The sequence below is a fragment of the Corvus moneduloides genome, chromosome 26, assembly GCF_009650955.1.
Source record: "Corvus moneduloides isolate bCorMon1 chromosome 26, bCorMon1.pri, whole genome shotgun sequence".
Lineage (NCBI taxonomy): Eukaryota > Metazoa > Chordata > Aves > Passeriformes > Corvidae > Corvus > Corvus moneduloides.
In genome coordinates, this window is record NC_045501.1 from 3442141 (window position 1) to 3462936 (window position 20796).

The following is a 20796-nucleotide window of genomic DNA, read 5'->3' on the forward strand; positions in this document are numbered from 1 at the left end:
AAGGGGGCTCTGTTCAGCATCCAAGCCCGAAGCTGTACACGTGCAATCTGAGCTACCTGCGGACAGTGTGACAATGCTTCACACACTGCCCAGGAATTCAGTTTTTGACATGATCAAGAACTTTGCTTCTCAAACAGGTTGTTTATTTTTCCATGATGCAGCCTTTCCCGATCAACTTCCAGCTCAGAAGAATTTTGCAGTGTCACATACTACGGTGTGAATGTAACAGCCTGAGTGCTGCGGTGTGATCTCCTGCAAGCAGCCAAAACAAACTGATTCTTAGTATTCTCCTACCAGAGACTGATAAATCATTCTGGTGGCTTGCCTTTTTCAGTGATAAGAATACACTGGATTCACACAACAGCATTGTTCAGGGACTCAGTGATGACTCTCCAGGAAGAATAACAAGCCTACAGCTCCATCTGGTGAGTCAGCCAGCCAGCGACACACAGGAATTGGAATTAAAACACACAACCAACACTTGATAATTTCCAGGATTTATTTGCAGAAGAAATTAATAGGACACTAATTCTCACCAGCAAGTCCTTAAAAGACACCTCTCAGGCTTGTTCTGTTTCTGGTTTTACTCATTGTTGAAGCTCAGAAAGTAATTTTAGAAGAAACCTCTGTGCTAAACTAAGAAAGATTCCACTAGATAGTCTCTCTGTGCTAAAACATCATAGTAAACTAGCAGAACTAATATAAAAAATAAAAGAAGGTAAAAACTCCTGCTTCTACTTCTGGCATCAGAGATTTAATTAGTTCTGGACAACAGAAGGCAGCTCAACGAAAGTATCTGAATGATGAAAACAAACATTGCTAATATTCTTTCTGCTGTTGTTCTTTGCTGAGGAGGAGGAAAGTGTATTTGACACAAATTTGTTTTTCAACTCAGAGAGCATGCATTACTCTTATACACAGTGCTTTTCATCTCCAAGGCCTTTTATGAAGATTAATTCTCACATCACTCGCATCACCAATCATAATTACTGGAGAAGAAAAGGGTGTCCAATTTTAATACAGGCACCCAAAAATGGAATTACAATACATCATATTGTGGCTGCTACTTCTGCATTCAGATATTATTAATTCTAAGTTTGAAATAACTTAATGAAATGCTCACTTTTCAGGAGTGCAGCATTCTCTCATGAAGTGGTTTCTGGCAGTACCCATGGTGCAGAGTTGCATACCAGGTACAACACTTGCCAACACTGTAGTCTCACTGCAGGACCAAGGGATGAAAAAAGAACTATAAAATGTTATTATTTTTGATTTTTAATCACTAGTTTTAGTTTAGTTTAGTTTGCTATTTTTAGTTACAGACTTCTTTCCTGTACTTATTCATCAGCTAAGAAAGAGTTCAGTGTAAGTGAATTTAGTTTTACATGGATCATCATTTTGTCTATCTGAACTTTCATCTTTGTTCCTTGTTGTAAAGTATGAGTAGCTTCTCACCCTCTCTCTTCCCCCCCTCTCTAACTTCACTAACTCTTAAGAATGAAAAACTCTAAGCTGTTGCTTTTTCTTTCACTGTGCTAGACTTGGCAAGGTAGAGATCTTCATTCCACGATAGATGCATATTTTATAGAGACACCATCCCTTCTCCACGGTACTACCTGCACAAAAATTACCACACTACTGTTCAGGACAAACATATTAATGTAAATTCTGATGACTCTATTTTAGCTGTGGCCAAGGAGTTTCAACTCCAAAAACAGAGTGTTGCTGTTTGCAACAAACAGTTCTTTTAAAATGTATCTTCCTAAATTAGCGTTCTTGTAAGAAACAGCTCACAGCAAAGGGCAGGTGCACAGCAATTTCAGAGGAATAAAAAGTTCTATTTCTTCCAATACTTTCTCAATTTCATATTACATGGAAAGAAAGCTCTCTTTCCCATGTTTTATGCAATCTTTCCTTCTACAATCAGAAGGAGAAATTTAGAAGTATACAGCATATCACTATGGATTAGAGGCATACAAGATCTTCTTGGCCAGCTAAAACGGGCAGAGGAATTTGAACGTGACTGTAGTTGGAGAGCAAAACTAAAAGAGAAAGGGTATGATCCATTAATAGAGCAGTGGGCTGACATTCTAACTATTTTTAGCCTGCTCTAAAAGCAGAAATGGTTTCATTACTGAGTTGCCTATCAGTAATTTAAAATACGATATATCGTCTCACCTTCCAAACTAATTTATAACATTGTCTTACTTATGCCTCTCCACCCTCGTATTACAAAACATTTGCTAAACCAGTTTTATTTTACTAAGACAAATGAGCCAGAGTTACCATAAAAGTGACCAGTGTCCCATGAAGTAAAAGATTATATTAAATATAAGAACACATTCCCCCTTGTTTTGATTTTCAGTGTTTCTTGATATTGACAACTACAGAAACACAGCCATAAGATAAACAGACTCAATTTTAATAAACCATTCTGGTTCTAATCTGACAACTACCAGCCTTCTTACAATCTATCCAAGAGTAACAAAGGTCTAATGCCTGATGGTTTCTTAGCTCTTTAATGGACTGGAATTTTGACTTCCAAGTAACAGATGAAAGACAAAGTGCATCCACATGAATTTCCCTTTTTTTTCCTTATAGTGCAAATAGGTGTTAAGAATACATGGTGTGAGACAAGACCAAAAAAATCTATGTTTATAGTAAAAATTTTAAAAGGGTAATTTATAAATTAGACTGCAGTATGAAAAGTCAGTATTGTAGAAAAGGTAAGGCCAGTATTCCTATTTCTAAACCCACTACTCCTATTTCACACAACATGAAATTAGCAACCAGGAATTTTGAAGAAGCATTTACTCCTGATTAAATGAATTAATGGGAGAAAGCAGACAGGTATGTAATTAGCTAGTGGAACTGACGACTGCTTTTTATTACTGAACCATCGTGATTCAAGGCAACACTGAATACTGACTGACAGTGGAGATGTGACAGGAAACACTGTGTAGAGTGGTCCCCAGTCGTCACTTTGAAGGACACAATAGAGAAAAGGCTACTTGAAGTGGCAGCTCCCTCCTGTGGAAGGAGCAACAGCAAGACTGGTGCTCAAGCAGAATAATGCAGTTTAACTTCAAGAAAGTTACCTTGGTACACAGAACTTCCCCCTGCCACTCCCACATCTCCAAACCACACAACCCCAGCAACAGAAGTAAAACACTGTATGGACGTCCTTTGTGATTTCTGATTACTAAACTGAGCAGACAAAACTAGACCTGGGATCATGTGTCACTAAGACACAGTGTTTCTGTTTAAAACTGTGTTAAGATTTTTCATTCTAGAACTACATTAAAGCACAGGTAAGAATGGAACACAGCCACCCCGGTTTCTGATGGTTTAACCAACAATCCCAAGTTTGCAGTGGGAGATCATCTGCATCAAGACAGTGCTGTAACTCACAGGCACACATTTACACACTTAGGCACAGTGCAAACAAAGTTCCCTCTCCCAACACTGCAATGACTCATTTCATCTGCATGGCAAACAGAATCAAGACATCCTTTATTTTAATAGAACGTAAATATTTCCTATACAGTGTGGTACATTACAATGCTCATTTCTATTTAATGATACCATGCAAGCAATCCAAGAAGTCAAGAGTGTTCTTCTGCAAACTGCTTTGTAAGCACACCTGTGCTGGAAGTAATCTGCATGTGTGGTCATTCCATTCTGTGTTACTAAACAGTGATAGTAAAGAAGAGATAAAGACACTGTAGTTTCATACAAGCTTTGAAAGCCATTATATTCAGATACTTAGGACTTAATTATACATCCACCACAAGCACTTCTAAATAGTCATATTATTTCTTCCTTGTTCAAGTTTTTCTCTCAGCATTTGCTCTTGACATTTTTTTCTAGTATGATTTCGAAATAAAAATGAAAGTACATTTAGTAACAGACTATTCATGTCAATTGTAACAGCAGGACATACAACTGTTCTTGGAAACACAGTGTGCATCAAGCATGGGCTCTGAATGGCTTTACTATCACACACTGCATATTGCATAAATCCACACAAAACACTGCATACACTTCATTTTCTAAGTGAGTGCATCTGTGCATTTGTATATATGCTGCTCCATTCCTTGAAGCTCCTACATTCAAACTTTAGGCACCTGTGTGTATGAAAAAGAAGCTTTAGAAATTACAGTGCTCCTATTAAGAGCGAGTGAAGAGATGTGTTGGGGATTCCAGAAACTGGGGCTGTGGTGAGATTAAAGACAAACCTTAAATAAATCACATTCAATGTCAATGCAAACCACATATGCTATGGAGTCTGCAGGGGCACTGAAATACATGTGAAGACAGATGTAATCACTGGAGTTACCCCTCTAAAAACATCTCTTTATGGCAACAGCTCCAAACAGTGACACAATTTTGTACCATCTTGAAAGACAGTCACCGAGTTCAAGAAAGATACTTGCACTAGACAAGCAGGAATTCTGTCTCGCTTTAGGTTGGTGGTTGCAATTTGGGTCTCTAAAGCACCTAAGACATCCTCTAAACGTTTGAGAAACTTAAAAAAAAAAATACTGCAGTGCTCTGTTCTAGGGCTTGAGCTTGCCCTCCTTCACTAATCGCTCGTTGAGCTGGCAGAGCTGCCTCAGGAAGCCATCGTTGGGGCCAATCTCTCGCTTCTGCCGGACAGTGCAGAGGGCAGACTTGACATCCATGTTCTGCCGGAGCATGAGGTAGGCGATGACCAGCGTGGGAGAGCGGCTGTAGCCCTCACGGCAGTGCACAAACACTTGTCCTGCAGGGGAGACAGGTCACAATTTGGGTTATAGTGGAATGTATGTTTGAAAAGCAATATGAAACAGCTAGGATATGAAGTGTATTAATATTAGTCCTTTTGCAGCTTGAGAACTGTGAATTCCAAATGCTACAGGAGACATGGAGAAGTTGGAAGAAAGGTGCTGTCACTCTGTTAGTAGCTACACAGTCTGTGACCAAGGATAATGCAAAAGAAAAAAATAATAGGTTGCATATCAAACAATCTCACTAAAACGTATTTGCTACTATATCACAAGAGTCAAACTGTGTCTATTTACTGCACTTCTCCAGTCTTTGGTGGTTTAGGCAAGCTTTGCTCCTAAAGATGACCAGTACCAAAGAGCACGAATAAAAGAAGTTTAAAATACACTGAAGACAAATATGCTGTTTGCCATGTACTGCATCTCTTCAAAGACATCCAGCCTTTTTGCTGCATTGCTGCCAACTGCTACACTAACTCCATGTTGCATCATACCCAGCTACTTCTCCAGCTACTTACGAAGCCACATTAACACTCAAGTAGATGAAGCTGCCACTGTGCAGAAACAAGAGGCAGAACTATCTAACCATGCTGCTCATCAGCACCAACAAAATGCTTCCAGCTGATTGATTAGGGAACTCATTCTACATATTAGGTGGGTTGTATTGAGTTTGCATGGCAGCATTTTGGTGGTGGAGGGGCTACAGGGGTGCCTTCTGTGAGAAGATGCTGGAGGTTTCCCCTATGTCCAAAAGAGCCAGAGCCAGCTGGATCCAAGATGGACCTGCCGAAGCCAAACCAAACAGTGATAGTGGTAGCACCTCTGGGGTAACACATTTAAGAAGGGGAAAAAAACCTGCTGCACAATGGCAGGTGAATGAGAGGAGTGAGAATATGTGAAAAAAACTCTGCAGACTAGGTCAGTGAAGACTGAAGAAGGGAAGGTATTCCAGGCACGGGGGAGAAGATTCCCCTGCAGCCCATGGGGCAGACCGTGGTGAGGCAGGCTGTCCCCCTGTGACCCATGCAGGGCCACAGCAGAGCAGACATCCCCCTGCAGCCCACGGGCAGTGCCAGAGCTGGGGGATACACCCAAAGGAGGCCATGACCCCGTGGGAGGCCTGCACTGGAGCAGGTTCCTGGCAGGACCTGTGGCTCCATGGATAGAGGAACACATGCTGGAACAGGTTTTCAGGCAGGACGTGCTAACCTGAGGCAGACCTGCACTAAAGCAGCCTGTTCCTGAAGGACTGCCCCCCATGGAAGACAGCACCCACACTGCAGCAGTTAATGCAAAGCTGCAGCCTCTGGGGAGGCCTCACGATGGAGAAGCTCTTGGATGTCTCCTGTGGGTGAGACTGGAACAGGGGAGGAGAATGAAGAGGAAGGAGAGGTGAAAATGTGCATTGACTGCAATTCCCACTCCCTGTCCCCTTGAGCTGCTTGGGATCAGGAGGTACAGAAAACAGGGAATGAAGCTGAACATGGAAAGAAAGGAGGAGTAGAGGGAAGGTATTTTAAGGTTTGGTTTTGTTACTCATTATCCTACTCTGATTTGATCGGTATTAAGTGAAACTAACTTCCTCAAGTTGATTCTGTTTTGCCTGTGATGGTAATTGCTGGGAGATCTCCCTGTCCTTATCTTGACCCTGGAGCCTTTTGTTGTATTTTTCTCTCCCTGTCCAGCTGAGGAGGGAACATGCTGGCACGGCTTGGTGGGCACCTGGTATCCAGCCAAGGTTAACCCACCACGTGGGTAAATCCTATAGTGAGGTGTCCAAAAATAAAAAAGCAGGCCACAGCTCCCTTTGAGAAATCTAACCTGATTTTATTGTTTCTCAGCTGCTTCTGCTTTGATGTGCTTTTCCAGCCACAGAAATTTCCCCCTTCCCAAATGCAGTGGGACATGTGGCCCCAGTCTACTCTCCAGAGTAAACTGTTTTTTGAGACAAGAAAACATCTGAACCATACACACCCACTCTTATCATAACCACAACTTGCTTTGAATCACCCCAACAGAAATCCTGTTACTACATTTGCCTTAAACAGCAAAAGCTTCTCAGCTCAAGGCAAACCACTAGCATGGTAAAGAGCTAAAACAATTAATTCTCAACATTTCTTGAGAGCCTGTAGTAATAAATAAGCAAAATTTAGAGATTCTTGATTATATACATGGAAGAGAATTGACTTTTCTGAAAATGGTCAGAAGGAAAAGGTTTCTGGCCTTTCTTTGTGAAAGGCAGTGTCTGAAGGGCTGCCTTCCAGACCTGCAGGATACCAGACCTGCCTTCCAGAACTTCATGCACTGCAACACTAAAATGAAATTGAGGGAGAATACTATTATACCCCTCTTCTCTTCTCTTCATTACCCTTACTCTACACTTTAATGTCAAACAAAACAAACTATTTGCAGCAGCCTTTAGCCTATTTAATCTTAAAACTGGCTCCAACATCACCCAGCTCCGAAGTTCCTCTTTGTTTACCACTGTTAAGAAAACAGTGCTGGGCAAGGTAGACAAAAACAACTACGACTGAAAGAATCAGCAAACAGAGCTGCTGCAAATTGAGATTGACTCTGCAACTACTGAGATCAAACTGAGCAGGTCCAGTGGAGGCACAGCAAACCCTTCCTTCCTCTTGCAGCCTGTTCCAGTGAGTCACAATGCTAACTGCAAGAGCTGCATTTCCATTTTTAGAATTGTTCATACTCCACCAAACTGGATGTAAACTTTATTTTCATCTGTCAAAACCCACATCACAGCTCCAGTACCCCTTTGCCCATTTCAGAGGAAAAACTTCTAGAATTGTGGCAGTTCTCATCACTCCTATTTAATGCTCAGTCACGAAGCAAGAAAGAAATTAAGCATGTGTAGAAATAACTGGTATGTTGAAATAGTTAGACAGCACAAACACCATCTGTCCCACTGCACTGTGTCCTAGGATTTCTGCTCTGAGGAAACATACTATAGAGAAATGTGGCAATAAACAACATTGCAAATATAACCTTCAGCTTTTCTGCAATCCTAAGAAATAAAGAGGCAATCAACACATAAAATAATGTAATGACTTAATGTAATAAAAACTGTAAGGTGACAGTCTCTATTCTTATTGTACATTTGGAAAAAACCCCATGTAACAGGTTATGTGAGTACTCTTCAGCACCTGCATTACTTGTATCACTTCTGCCTTTAAATTTCTAATATCCTTAAACAACTTTTTGACCCTGAACTTACTTTTTAAGAAATATTTTTAATGTGCTTTAACACTTCTAAGGAAAAATAAAAACATATCTTCCCCAAAAGAAACTGTAATAAGATGCAGCAGCTGTTTCCCATTTCGAAGTTAACCCTGCAGTGACAGAGTTCCCTTTGCCATGTACTGGAGACCTAAATGTATAAACAGAAGACTAAGCTGCCTCATTGGGTATTCTTGTGTCTTTGATGCAGGGCCATTATCTGAATTTTTCACTTGATTGTTCTGTTGATAATATGAGCAAAGAACCATTTTCAACAGTAAATTGCTAAGAAACATATGCAGTGCACAAAAAACATGGTAGAAAGATATTTCAGTTTGCCTTACCATCCTTCTGGGAAAGGGCTTTCTCAATAAAATCAGCTGCCTCCTCAAAATAGCGACTGAGGTTAAATTCCTGTGTATCGTTAGCTTTAATGCCATGGTATCTGATGCCTGTGCCTTCATAGAACTCTGCATTAGTGTTCACATGCATGAATGATTTCCCCTCTGCTGCATTGAGAACATGGGTTATCCCCAGACGCTGCAGCCTCATAATGTTCTTGGCTATGAACCTGTGTGACAAAAAGTGTCAAGAAAATGATTAGATTTTGGTGAATCATCTCAGTATTTATGATGTTCTCAGAAGGTATTGATAACCAAACCCTTTGATTTTTTTCTGTTAATAGATGACAAATATACTGTGCCCAAGAGTGAATTAGCTACTGGTGATAAATTCACAAAAATATTTAGAGCCATGGTGACTGCTTGTGCATGACAGAACGCTGCTTTCTTGGCTGATGACCGAGGAAAGCACACATGGAAGTGAAATCTGCTAGATTCTGCTATGGCTTAAAATTGTAACTTTCTGAACATAAAATTCTGACCAAAGTAGGAAAATACTGGGGATGACAACACATTAACTTCTGAGATTAACTGTTATCCACATAAAACAATTCAAAAACCAGTTACAAAAAGCCTCTACTGTCAAGTACCAGTGTTGCAGAACTTGATAAGCAATACTTGCTACTCTAGCAGACAGTCCAGACAAACTGACATTTTAGGGGGCAATTTTAAGCACTGTGAAACAGCACTGGCTCCTTATCAGGCCACAGGAAGAAAGTAACTGAGTAAATGTTACTGCATCTTCAAAAGACTCATCTGAGGTCTACTAAGAGGTGTAGTCCTATGCCCTGTGCTATTCAACACCTTTGAAGTAGTGGAAAGATCTGTCAAGGCTATCCAGAGGCCAGCAACACAGAAATATAATTCACTTTTGAGACTCAGTGTTTTCACCACAATTTTCAGTGTCTTGGCTGAAATCAATATCTGAATGTAAAAGAATCCAGATGAGTGATGTTTAAGATGCTGAAGTGCTTAAGAAAGCACTCTGTACTTTTAGGTCAGCTAAGTCCTTTCCAACTCCTCAGTTTTTCCAATAATTGTAACAAAACCACCAGCTTCCATCTTTAGGTGGCTAAAAGAGCGACCCACCCTATTAGTGAACAATTGAGCTGGATGCTACACAATAATCATGCCTCTCAGGCTTGACAATGACAATTAATTAGATCCAGTAATAATGCCATAAGCTTTGATAAAAGCTCCAGGATGTACAATGGCAAACAATCCATCTGCTCAGTAACACAGCTGATCATGCACAAATCTCTGCTTGTGCCCTGGAATGCAATCTATAGTAAGAGGAGCTAACCATTAAATAATATGAGGAGAGCATTGACTCCTTTTTGCCATAAACCCACTACTTTTCATTCATTCTGAGTCTGATTATTTCCATATGTCAGTCACAATATTTGCCTCCCTTTCCTGGGAAGAAAAAAACCCCACCATATCTTTTATCACACTACATGGTCTCCTAATAAAATCTAAGCCCCATTGGTCAACATTAGCAGAATGTGACAGAAGGCTTTAGCTGAAGGATAACTCAGCTCCTGCTCATTTTGTGAAAAGAGGTAGCCTAGACAGATTGTTTTTAAAAGCAGCTTTCAGTATGTGTCTAACTGGATGTGGAAACAGAAGTATTTTTTAAAAACTCCCTACAGCTCAGCTCATAAATTGCCAATACAAGAAGTCTTAATATTAAGCTGAACTCCAGATAAGCATTTGTGCAGTATCATGTTGGACAAGTTTCTGTGAGATGGCAACGCATCCAGGGCTTCTGGCTGGGCACTTAGGTAATCAAAAAATTTAAAATAAATACCCAAATTAGTCAATTTACATCTATATGAATCTCTGAGTCCATTCACTCAGAATTTTGATGTAATTCGAGGCCATGAATAACCTGAGAATTCCTTTCTTCCTGATGACTGCACACCCCTTAAATTCTAGTGTAAGCGGATGAAGACTTATGCATGACTGAAGCTTCTACATTTTCTGCTGTCTGTGCCAAGCAACTATGGCAATGAACCAAGTATTTGTAAGACTTCATTACCCAAACAAATGCTGACAGATTTTCCATCTGGCAGGACATCATCTGTGCCAGGGGAGAAGTTTCAGTGTCTGGAGAATTCTGCTTTCAACACAAAAATCCTACAGAGCAAGGCCAAACCAAAATGTGTTAATTCAGCGGCGAGTGCATACACTTAGTAGGGTGAGAATATGGTTTAATTAATGTTATATAGATCAGCATATATCTGATAGTGTTCAGGATCAACAGGAACTCCCATTCTGAAATTATGGTTGAATCTGGCAACAGACTCAACAGGCTTCCCTGGAGGCAAAGTCATTCCCAGTGAATGATTTTTGCAGATTTTACAGATGATTTTCTTACATAGCTAGAGGTGAAAAAGAGAGAATTTGTATGCCATTTGTTTCTCCCTTTTCAAACAGTCCTTGGATCTCTCTCATCCTTAACATTTCATTACAGCTGCATCATGTTGGATGTTGAAATGCTAGCTCCTTCAAATAGCAGAGAGATGCTAACATCAGCTTCATCTGGCTCCTGAAAAAAAATCACAGAATCTTGTCCATTCTCAATATGGAAGATTTACAGTTCCTCGTCCTGTGAGTAACACTAGTAAGAAGTGTTCCCTTTGAACAGAGAAGAATTATTTAACCAGCCACAAAACATAGGTTTTGGAGAACCATTCATCAGTAATTAAGGATACATGAGGCTATGAACTATGGGCATATGGAATTATAAACAAACCAACCAAGTCTTTAATGGCAAAAAACGCCAGCCTATTAACACATTTTAATTTGCACTGTCCAGTGCATGCAAAATTGTTTTCTTACCAACGCTTCCCTCAGAGTCACTAAATTTAATATTAATTTTGGGCGAATCCCCTCCATACTCCTTACAACACACCTGCACTTGTGGCACATTAAGAACAAAGAACAACTTCATGGGTTACCCACATACATTAAAGCAGACAGAAAAACTAAGATTGGGCAGGCATAACCAGAACATTTTTACCAAATACAGTTATGGAGACATGGCTAGAATCGTTGCAGGTTCCCAGGAAAAACCCCACAAACAAATTCCCTTAGTCAGTAGTTCAGGAATCTAAGCCTGCTCATTTTCAGGCAAAACACTGGTTTTCACAAGAATGGTTGTTCTGGATAAAAAGCCTACCACCCTCCAGTGTGCTGACTGCTCCCTCTTGCCCCCATTCTGATGTCACCTACAACCCTGACAAAAATGAATTATTCCAACCCTTCTGGTCAGATTAAAATGTTACACTGAAACACATCTTCACTTATACAGAAACACAAAATGATGTGCACTTGCACTGCATCCCAAATTGTTCTTTTGTTATTGTTTGAAAAATATATAATTGTGCTAGTCTATCACCTATAAAATTCTTGTCTTAGGGATATCACATTTTTACTCGTCTTCACAAATTTTGTCTGATCTTCTTGAGAGGTTAGAACTACCCATGGTAATGTGGAAACCCATAATTTCCAAAATATGTTATCATTTTATCTCTGCATTTTCATTAACTTTCATGTATTGCCTGCAAAATTGATTACTTTGGCCCTGCTTGAAGTCACTTGACAGATAAACTGTTATTCTGCACTATGACCCAGTTTAATCTCACCGGCCTGAATGTCTCTATGTTGTCATTTTTACCTAAAGATGAGTTACTCTTAAGGAGAGACAGCAGCACCCCTGTGCAAAATATTCTAAAAAGTAACCAACAGAAGTTCCTGAATCTCACTCATAGGTTTTAATTTTTTCCTGTGAGTTCCTGCTCAAATTATATTGTTTTTATATAATGTATTGAAATTCCAATCCCCTTGCTCTGGCTGCTCTGTGAATTTTAATTGTTATAAAATCTCTGTTGCTTGTTATCCTAAACGTGACCCTGTATTGCACACAACAAGAGTACAAAAGCAGGGCATGAAGCTCAAAATGATGTGAAAACAGATTCATATTCTTTCAGAATGACTAATACAGCAAATGCTACTTACAGTGCAGTATATACCACAACTCCACTGGATACAAAGAATCCTCTTAAGAATTAATATTATTTCCAGTTTGAGAATATCAAAGTTCACCACACAGTGCCCAAGTCTTAATGGAAATCCATCTATTCAACTAGACCTCAGCATTACCTTAACTCTCTGTGGATGCTTCAAAGATATTACTGCCTCCTAAGTCTTGACAAACTAAGTAGATTGTTCCTGTTGTGAAATAGTTTTTTCAGCCACAAAGTTATTTCTTGCTTTAGCTACCCTCCACAACTTTTCAGCATTCTTTTAAAAGCACTGACAATACAACTGCACTTTGTCTGTTTGTGCCACTAGCAGCTGAACTGTTCTTAGGCCACAAACTGCAGTGGTGCTTCAGGTATTTTTTGTTTGTCAGTTATTACATAAAAAGTCCTTCTCAACAGTAAAGCTTTCCACTAGATAGAGATTTTCCATTGTGCAACTTATACATGCATTATCTGTTCCTGGGCACCCTTGCATCTGAACATACTGAAGTCCCTACTCTATATTTAAGATAGGTTACTGAACAATGAAAACGACTCTGTAGTAGCTAACTGCCTCCAAAGTTATTTTGTAATTATTTGCTGCGCAAATCAGCTTTTAAGCTATGACTTGCTTTTTTCCAGGTCACTGTTACAAATATGAAGGAGATGGTGGCTGTCAGACACCAGACTGGCTACTGAGAGAATGATTTCAGTCCCATCTCTAGACGTGCATGTCCTGCATCAACAGGCAGTAACAAATATAATTTGGTTTGGCTTAGGAAGAAGTTAATGACAGTCTATGATCTTGACTTATATTTCTTTAGGAGGTACAAGCTTAAAATAAGAACAGGAACCCAGTATACTACACATGTATTAAAAAAACAATCCCAAATTTCACTGGGAAAAAGTGCACAAAGATAGACAAAAAAGGGAAAAGAGAATCAGCAGGATAGGACAGGGTTGGAACAGTTAATTGAATCATGATGTGGTGCAAAGAATAAACCCCACAGGGCTCGCAGAGATCCAGCAGATCCCGTCCTGCAGCTTGGCCGCCCCCGGCTCAAAGCGCCAGGAGCCGCTCGGTGACCGCCCTGAGCCTCACGGCCCGCCCGGCCCGGCCCGGCCCGGCCCCCTCCGCCTGCCGGACACCGCACCCGGCCCGGCCCGGCCCGGCCCCCTCCGCCTGCCGGACACCGCGCCCGGCCCGGCCCGGCTCGGCCCGGCCCCCTCCGCCTGCCGGACACCGCGCCCGGCCCGGCCCGGCCCGGCCCGGCCCCCTCCGCCTGCCGGACACCGCGCCCGGCCCGGCCCGGCCCGGCCCCCTCCGCCTGCCGGACACCGCGCCCGGCCCGGCCCGGCCCGGCCCCCTCCGCCTGCCGGACACCGCGCCCGGCCCGGCCCGGCCCGGCCCCCTCCGCCTGCCGGACACCGCGCCCTGCCCGGGCCCCGCTCGGGCGCACTCACGCGTTCCCCACGTGGATGCGCGGCACCACCTCGTTGCTGTGCGCGCTGGGCAGGCTGTAGCAGCCGCTCCCATTAGCCAAGAGGTCGTTCAGCTCCTCCACCGAAATCTGGTAATCGGCCATGGCCGAGCCTCCGCCGCCAGCCAGAAGCCCCTCGGCGCTGCGGCTCCAGCCTGGCCCGCTCCCGCCCCGCCCGGCCCCGGCCGCCGCCTCATAGGCGGGGCCGCGTCAGCTGCCGGGGCCGGATCGCCGAGAGGAGCGAGCGGTTCGCTTCGGGCGTGCAGTGCTGGCGGGGGCTGCTCCGACACGGCTGCCGGCCCGGTGCAATGCGGCGATGGAGCCTGCAGGCCTCACCCTGAAGCTGCTGCTGGTCGGAGACAGCGCTGTGGGGAAGTCCAGGTGCTGCCGCGGCCCGCACGGGGGGCCCCGAGCGCTCCCGGGCTGAGCCCGCGGTTTCTCTCCCCACAGCCTCCTGCGGAGGTTCACGGACGGCGCCTTTGAGCCGCGTCTGAAACCCACCGTCGGTGAGCCCGGGGTCCGCCCGCGGGCTGGGGTTGTTCTTGTTGGGGTCCCGAGGGGAGCTGGGATCGTGCGGACGGGAGGGCGGCAGGAGGCGGCGGCCAGAACGGGCGTTCGACAGTTCTGCTGACGAGCCTCTCCTTCTTACGTCTTAGGTGTTGATTTTAAAGTGAAGAAAATGGTTCTGGAGGGCCGTGCAGTACAGCTGGCCGTATGGGTAGGTCTTGGTCCGGACAGATGGGGATATGTTGGGTTTTGAGAGATGTACAAGCTTCAGGAGCTTCTTTTTGTGGGTTTTTCCCCCTCCCTCTTTCTTTCTCCTCCTCTGTCTTTGCTGAAGTCTTCTGCATGTCGAGATTATGTACTTAGGCTGCAATGCGTGTGGAATGAGCGTCTGTCATGATCGTACAGCAGTAGTTGCAGGCAAAAAAACCCCCCACTCTAAAGGCTTCATTAGTCAAAATTTGGGACTTCCTTCAGTTTTATAGAGGCTTTGACTACTCCGTCCTGCTGTTTCTCAAAGGCTCTGTGAAGTGTTACACTTCTGAAGATGTTAGCATGCGAGGGAGGCGGGCGTTCCATGCCTGTGGGACCCAGAAGCACGGCAGGCGAGTAAACCGCAGGAAGGTGCTGCTCTGGGTAATGAGCTGGATGATTGCCTGTAGGGGCTGTGTAGCAACTCTGTGTGTGTACTACACCAGATGCTTTATTTTGGTTAAAAGCATGCAAAAACCCCAGAGAACCCCTTGTTCTTGAACTTTTTAAAGGTTCATTCAGATTTAGTGGGAAGCTCGAGCATTTGTCCTGAACTTCCTGATGCTGTATTTTCAGCATCTGCGGACTGAAATCAGATTGCAGCTGTGTGATCAGGGTTATTTATAATATAAAACAAATATTTAATTCTTCTGAGGGGAATGAAAGAGCCTTAGGAAGGAGAGATTTTATGTGTATGCTCATAGGTATTCGAGAAAGAAAATGCCATTACTAATTAAGAAATTGGGCCTAAATACAATCTCCTTAGTAACAATGAATTGAATTAGGTACGTATATTCCCAATTTCAGTTTCTTTTTTTTTAAACAATAAATAAATTACAATATAGCTGTTAGTTTATCAATTGTAAACTGTACATAAAAGGAAATAAATTTTTTTCAAAAATATTTGTGTGATTTGTTGCCTCCTTATTGTTTTGAGGGTTTTTTTAAAATTTTATATTGTACTTAGTACCTTGCTTATTCTTACTTATTCATGAGTTTAAGTGAGACATACTGCAGTAATAATTGAATGAAACTACTGATTTTAAATTTCTTACCTGTTTAGGTTCGTAGCAGTCTTGAAGTAGTTCTGTCTAACTAGATTTGTCTTCCTTGTGGCAGAGGAGCAACAGGAGATGTTTAGAACCTCTCTGTCTCCTTTCCTGCAGAGTCTGTCACTGGAAAATCAGTTACTCCTCACCTCCTTCATTTCAGCTGCATTTACACCTAGCTGTGTGGCTGCTTGCCTTTTATGGATTTCTCTGGAGTCCCTTTTAACTTTCCTATTGTCTCACTCATGTTACAGGTGGCTGCTTATCTTTTTTACTTTCAGTCAAGTCCTCTCCGTGTTTTTCTACCCTTAGCCATTTGCTGCTGCTGTTTTTTGACTGCTTTCCTCATTCTTGTAGCTTAATGTTTCATGTATCCTTACTGGTCACGAAAATTTTAAATTTGCTCATCTTGTTTAGTTTAAAATGCCTTTTTTTGTTCTAAATGTATTTGATGTTGTGTGTTTGGGATTTTTTTCCCCCTCCCTCTCTAGGACACAGCAGGACAGGAGCGCTTTAGAACTCTGACTCCCAGCTATTACCGAGGAGCTCAAGGAGTTGTTTTAGGTATGAAGTAAATGGAAGAAAAGCATGATTACAGAAATCGTGGTCTTTATTTCTCCTAAATGTGCATGTTCTTACAAAAGGAGGTTGTCTGAGAACAGCTGAGAAATAATTATGGTTTTTACAACATTACTGCTCATTGGCTCAAATACTGAGTATGCAAAACCACTGGCAGGAAATACTGCTGCTTCAAAACATTTTAAATTAAAAAGACAGATATGCTGCAAGCTGTTGAGTGGATGAATTACTAGCTTTGTAGTTATTACCTTGATTATTTTCTGGTAATAAGGCTAATCGGGGTTGTGTTGTGTTCTTTTCCCCATGATGTTTTCACTTTTTTTTTTTCCCCCCCAGACACTTTTGATGTGATTATGGTATCACTTGAGGTTTGTACACAGGTAATGGATAGCTAGGCCCTTTCTGTGTGACAACAGCAATTAGAAAACAAAGGGATTCTCAATTTCAGGGCTTGTGAAACCCTTACCCTGCTGTACAAAATACTCTTTCTGACTATGATTTTTAAACCTTAGTGATTTATGTAGCTACAGTTATCAAGTTACCAGTGCCCAAAAGTAGCTTTTAACTCAGTCCATGTTTTTAGCAGCAGTGTGTGCATGTACTTACACATTAAATTAGGTGACAAAATACCCCTTTTAAAATATTCCGTGTGGCCCAATTCAGAACTACCAACAGGTAGAATATTTCTCTTGGTAAGTCTGATTTTCACTCGCAGAGCTGCTTGTGTTCTGTAATCCTCAAGTGACTTTGGGTGAGCACAGCCCAGTGTGTTCCAGCTCTGGGAAGAAGGAGGTTGATGCCTCTTTCTGTAATTCTCTAGTACTGTTTTGTTTTTATAGTTAGGAAGTGTGGACTAAGTTCTGTCACAATGAAGTAAACATTGTCCAAGACTCTACAGCTGTAAAGCTCCTTTTCCTCTGTTCTCAGTGTATGATGTTACAAGGAAAGACACTTTCACAGGACTACAGGGATGGCTGAATGAGCTGGAAATGTACAACAGCAACACTGTGAAGATGTTGGTTGGCAATAAAACTGATAAGGTCAGTTTGGGAATGCATCCTTTTACATTCTGCCCCGGATTATTTACTCATCAGAGCGTGTCAATGTGAGACAACTGCTGTAAGTAACACATCTGTTGTGTGAGGAGACAATATACTGGGCAACTTAGTTGGGAAGGCTCCACTTCTACCATTTTAGAAGCAGATATTGTGAAAGATTTTAATGGAAACTTTCCTGGAGGGATGCAATTGATGATGTTGCATTAAGATGGTGCAAGGGTCTGCCCAAAAACTGCTGTCTAACCCTGAAGTTAACTGCAGCACAGCAGCTGCTTTCTTTTTGACCAGACTCTGTTTTGACACGTGGTGGGGAAGGGGAGCTTAGCTCTTTGGATGGCTCTAGAGTGTGCAGTGATGTGGCTGTGAGCTGCACTGCTTGCTGTTTGTTTCTAGGGTGTTCTGACACATTTAGATGCCTATTGACCAGTGAGGTGCTTTTCTCTTGCCTTGCAACAAGAGGCTTTCAGTGTGGCTCTCTGAACTGGGTTCTCCTCTGCCCCCTTCCAAGTGTGCTCAGTTTCAGAACCTTTGGTAGGCCTTTTTGACTTAACTGCTGTGCCTTTCTGGCATGTATCTTGCTTCTAGTTGAGTCAGAACATAGCAACACGTTCATTTCGTGCTGATTTGGCACATGGTGTGGTTCTTGGGGCTGTGGTGTGCAGGGCCAGGAGCTGGAGTTTGATCCTGGTGGGTCCCTTCCAGCTCAGGAGATTCTGTGATTCTGTGGTTTGATGTTGCTGCTGTTCAGTTTGGCCCCCTAACAGCCAGCCTGGCTGTGAGCTATCGAGTGGGAAAATCGAGTTCATTAATACATATTTACAGACATTCTTCCCTTTCAACAAAACCTCATTTCTGCAGTGGTGCTTTTCTGGGGACTTGTTAAAAAGTGGCAAGTGTAGCTTATTTCAGTCATGTTCTTCATTTGTCTCTGCAGCCTGATCGTGAAGTAGAGAGAAAAGAAGGGCTCCAGTTTGCTAGGAAACACTCACTGCTTTTTATAGGTATGCACCTCTGGGACAAAAACCTCCGTGTTCATATGTTCATTTTGGTATTGCTAAGCACGAATGTGCAATTGTATTTCAGGTTGATGGGTTAATATGTTTAATGCCTAATTAATATGGGTTCCTTTTGCTGTAATTCATATGCTTGGATGTAGGTTTCAACTTTTTGCAGAGATGCTCTGCATTGACTCCAACTAGAAGCACTTTTCTCTGAAACAGATTTACTGCATGTACTGTACAGACATGAATTTCATATTTTCTTGAAACTAACAGGATTTTTTAATTCAGAGCCCAGAAGACTGGAATTTTTCTCCTTATTGATGTCAGCAAGGACCTTGTCTGATCTTTCATTTCCAGGTTTCTGTTGCAACTACATAAAAGACAGTATTCTTAGAGCAACAATAAAATGTACAATGTGAAGATATAAAGATGGGGGAAAAACTGAGTTTCTACAGAGAAAGCTTCTTGAAAAGGTTTCTAGGAGAAACTGAAACACATAGGGGGACAACATATAATTCCCTCTCTATTCTTTGCTTCTCAGCTTCATTATGGAATAATTATTTTCTAGATTTACTGTCACAACCTGAGAACAATTTCTATTTCTCCATCATGGAGAAAATGGGGAACTGTGGGGTTTTTTTATGTGGAAAAATGTGATGCTTCAGACTGGGATGCACTCCTGTTTATCCTATTCAACATAAGAGAGAATGGAGAGGAGGCTCACTCATTAAAAAACTCCCATCTTCTCTGTGGTCCCAAAATAAATTTTTACCAAGTGGAATATACTCCCTGCAAGTAAGATAAAATATTTTTTTTCCCCCCCTTCCTCCAGAGACCAGTGCAAAGACACAGGAAGGAGTGCAACATGCCTTTGAGGAGTTAGTCATAAAGATCCTGCAGACACCAAGTCTTTGGGATAAGAGCACAGAGAAGCAGGGAGTCCAGCTAATGGAATCTTCAGCACAGCAGGATGAAGGCTTATGTGGGGCATTCTGTCCTCTTACTTAAATGTACAGGTGGCTGTTCTGCCTGACTGGGGGGACTCAAAACAAAGGGGTGGGGGCGGGATACCAAGCACTCATCTGTGCCATGGTTGACGTGCCATCAGTTGTGCAGATCCAAAACACAAACTCATTAGCAAAATACATTTTTATTCATTAACAAAATACAGTTTCTCCATCCCCTTCTGCACTGCTGCTATCTGCAGGTATTTTTCTGGTAGCTCTCAGATTTTTCACTATTTAATCATAGTGCTGCTTAGAGCATTGTGCTCTTGCTTTATGACATTCAGCATGGACTTTTGCTGAATTCCTGCCTTAGCATAAATAAGGTAATATTCACTTCTGGAATATTACTGAAAAGCTTCTCTTCCCTGGGCTGGCATGGGAGGCTTTTAGGCACCCAAGTTCCCTTAATGTGATTGGCCATCAGGAGTTACCCTGAGCAGTGGACATAGTTTCCCGATTTTGAATGGTTTTAAAAAGTCAGAATTGCTACATGGCCCCAGATAGTAGCTGACTTCTTACTAGTTAATTTTCGGGTTGTCATGAAGAGGATGTATTTTCTAACATTTGTCAGGAAAATCCCCACTTCCTGTACAATGCCCTGTAGGTGACCCTCTGCTGTTCTCACACACTTTGCACCAAGGATCAGGATGAAATGCAGGCAGCATCACTTTGGGCTGCCTCACACCCTGGCTGTGGGTTTTGCACTCATTGTGGTTCTCTGCAAACCCAAACCCTCATCCTCTTCCAGCAACCACAGTGATAAAACTCAGTTTAATAGAAAATGTGCTGCCTGTGGAAGACTTTCCACTAGGATGAATCTGTCACCAACCCCATTATGAAGTTAACTTTTACCTTTTACACTTTTAATGGCAATATTGTATTTTGCTAACTTATATTAAAATTACTGAAAATTTAAGGTACCTTATATGTAACTTGTGCCTTGCTTCTCTTAATGCATCTTTCTACTATTTGATTGTTAGATCATAAAACAAACATACAGCTTTACTTACTGCTAGTCGTTCAAAATATTTTAAGATGTTAGGATAGCAACCTTGCTTTAAATAAATTCTGACTCTTAGCTTTATTTAAATTAAATCTGAATCTTCTAAACATGTTTATGTCTTTCAGACTATAAAAATCTTTCAGACTATAAAAATACAGATTGAGGATGAGATCAATCTGGCCATTTAATATTTTCATAAAATGACTTAGTTTGAAATGCTGTTACTGAAATAGTTTTTAGAATATTACACTCAGTTTTTCATAGGCTCAAGGTACATCTGTCACAAATTGCCTCTCTAAGGAGCCAAATTACTTTTGGTGGCTCTGCTGGAACACGGCTGCAGAGCTGACAGTCCACTGCACATGAAGGAGTCCTTGTACATTTGCTGAGGCCACCAGGCTGCAGCACTGACAAGTGCAGAGACCTGACTGGA

General features: G+C 42.0%; 2 protein-coding genes across 3 annotated transcripts; one reads left to right on the plus strand and one right to left on the minus strand.

Moving 5' to 3' along the window:
* Nucleotides 1-3485: 3485 nt before the first annotated feature.
* On the minus strand, nt 3486-14095 carry DUSP3 (dual specificity phosphatase 3). 2 transcript variants are annotated; one of them, XM_032134542.1, is made up of 3 exons: nt 13894-14095; nt 8345-8571; nt 3486-4765 (listed from the first exon to the last, which is right to left on the minus strand). In XM_032134542.1, exons 1-3 carry the CDS (start codon nt 14013-14015, stop codon nt 4560-4562), a joined length of 555 nt encoding a protein of 184 aa, XP_031990433.1. In that variant the 5' UTR covers nt 14016-14095; the 3' UTR covers nt 3486-4559. The 2 variants fall into 2 exon arrangements, with proteins under 2 accessions (XP_031990433.1, XP_031990434.1); XM_032134543.1 differs by having other exon boundaries at nt 13923-14063.
* A 23-nt stretch (nt 14096-14118) lies between these two features.
* Nucleotides 14119-20474, plus strand: LOC116456042 (ras-related protein Rab-18-B-like). Its single transcript, XM_032134541.1, has 7 exons — nt 14119-14291; nt 14361-14416; nt 14567-14628; nt 16207-16279; nt 17222-17334; nt 18287-18353; nt 19186-20474. The coding sequence occupies exons 1-7, from the start codon at nt 14227-14229 to the stop codon at nt 19359-19361; spliced, it is 612 nt and encodes a 203-aa protein (XP_031990432.1). The 5' UTR covers nt 14119-14226; the 3' UTR covers nt 19362-20474.
* Nucleotides 20475-20796: the final 322 nt, after the last annotated feature.

Coding starts and splice junctions, on each gene's coding strand:
- DUSP3 (XM_032134542.1), bottom strand. CDS start 14,015: ATGGCCGATTACCAGATTTCGGTGGAGGAGCTGAACGACCTCTTGGCT. Junction 8,572..13,893: donor CGCATCCACGTGGGGAACGC/GTGAGTGCGCCC, acceptor TTTGTCACACAG/GTTCATAGCCAAGAACATTA. Junction 4,766..8,344: donor AGCCCTTTCCCAGAAGGATG/GTAAGGCAAACT, acceptor TCTCCCCTGCAG/GACAAGTGTTTGTGCACTGC.
- LOC116456042 (XM_032134541.1), top strand. CDS start 14,227: ATGGAGCCTGCAGGCCTCACCCTGAAGCTGCTGCTGGTCGGAGACAGC. Junction 14,629..16,206: donor CAGTACAGCTGGCCGTATGG/GTAGGTCTTGGT, acceptor CTCCCTCTCTAG/GACACAGCAGGACAGGAGCG. Junction 16,280..17,221: donor AGCTCAAGGAGTTGTTTTAG/GTATGAAGTAAA, acceptor CTCTGTTCTCAG/TGTATGATGTTACAAGGAAA.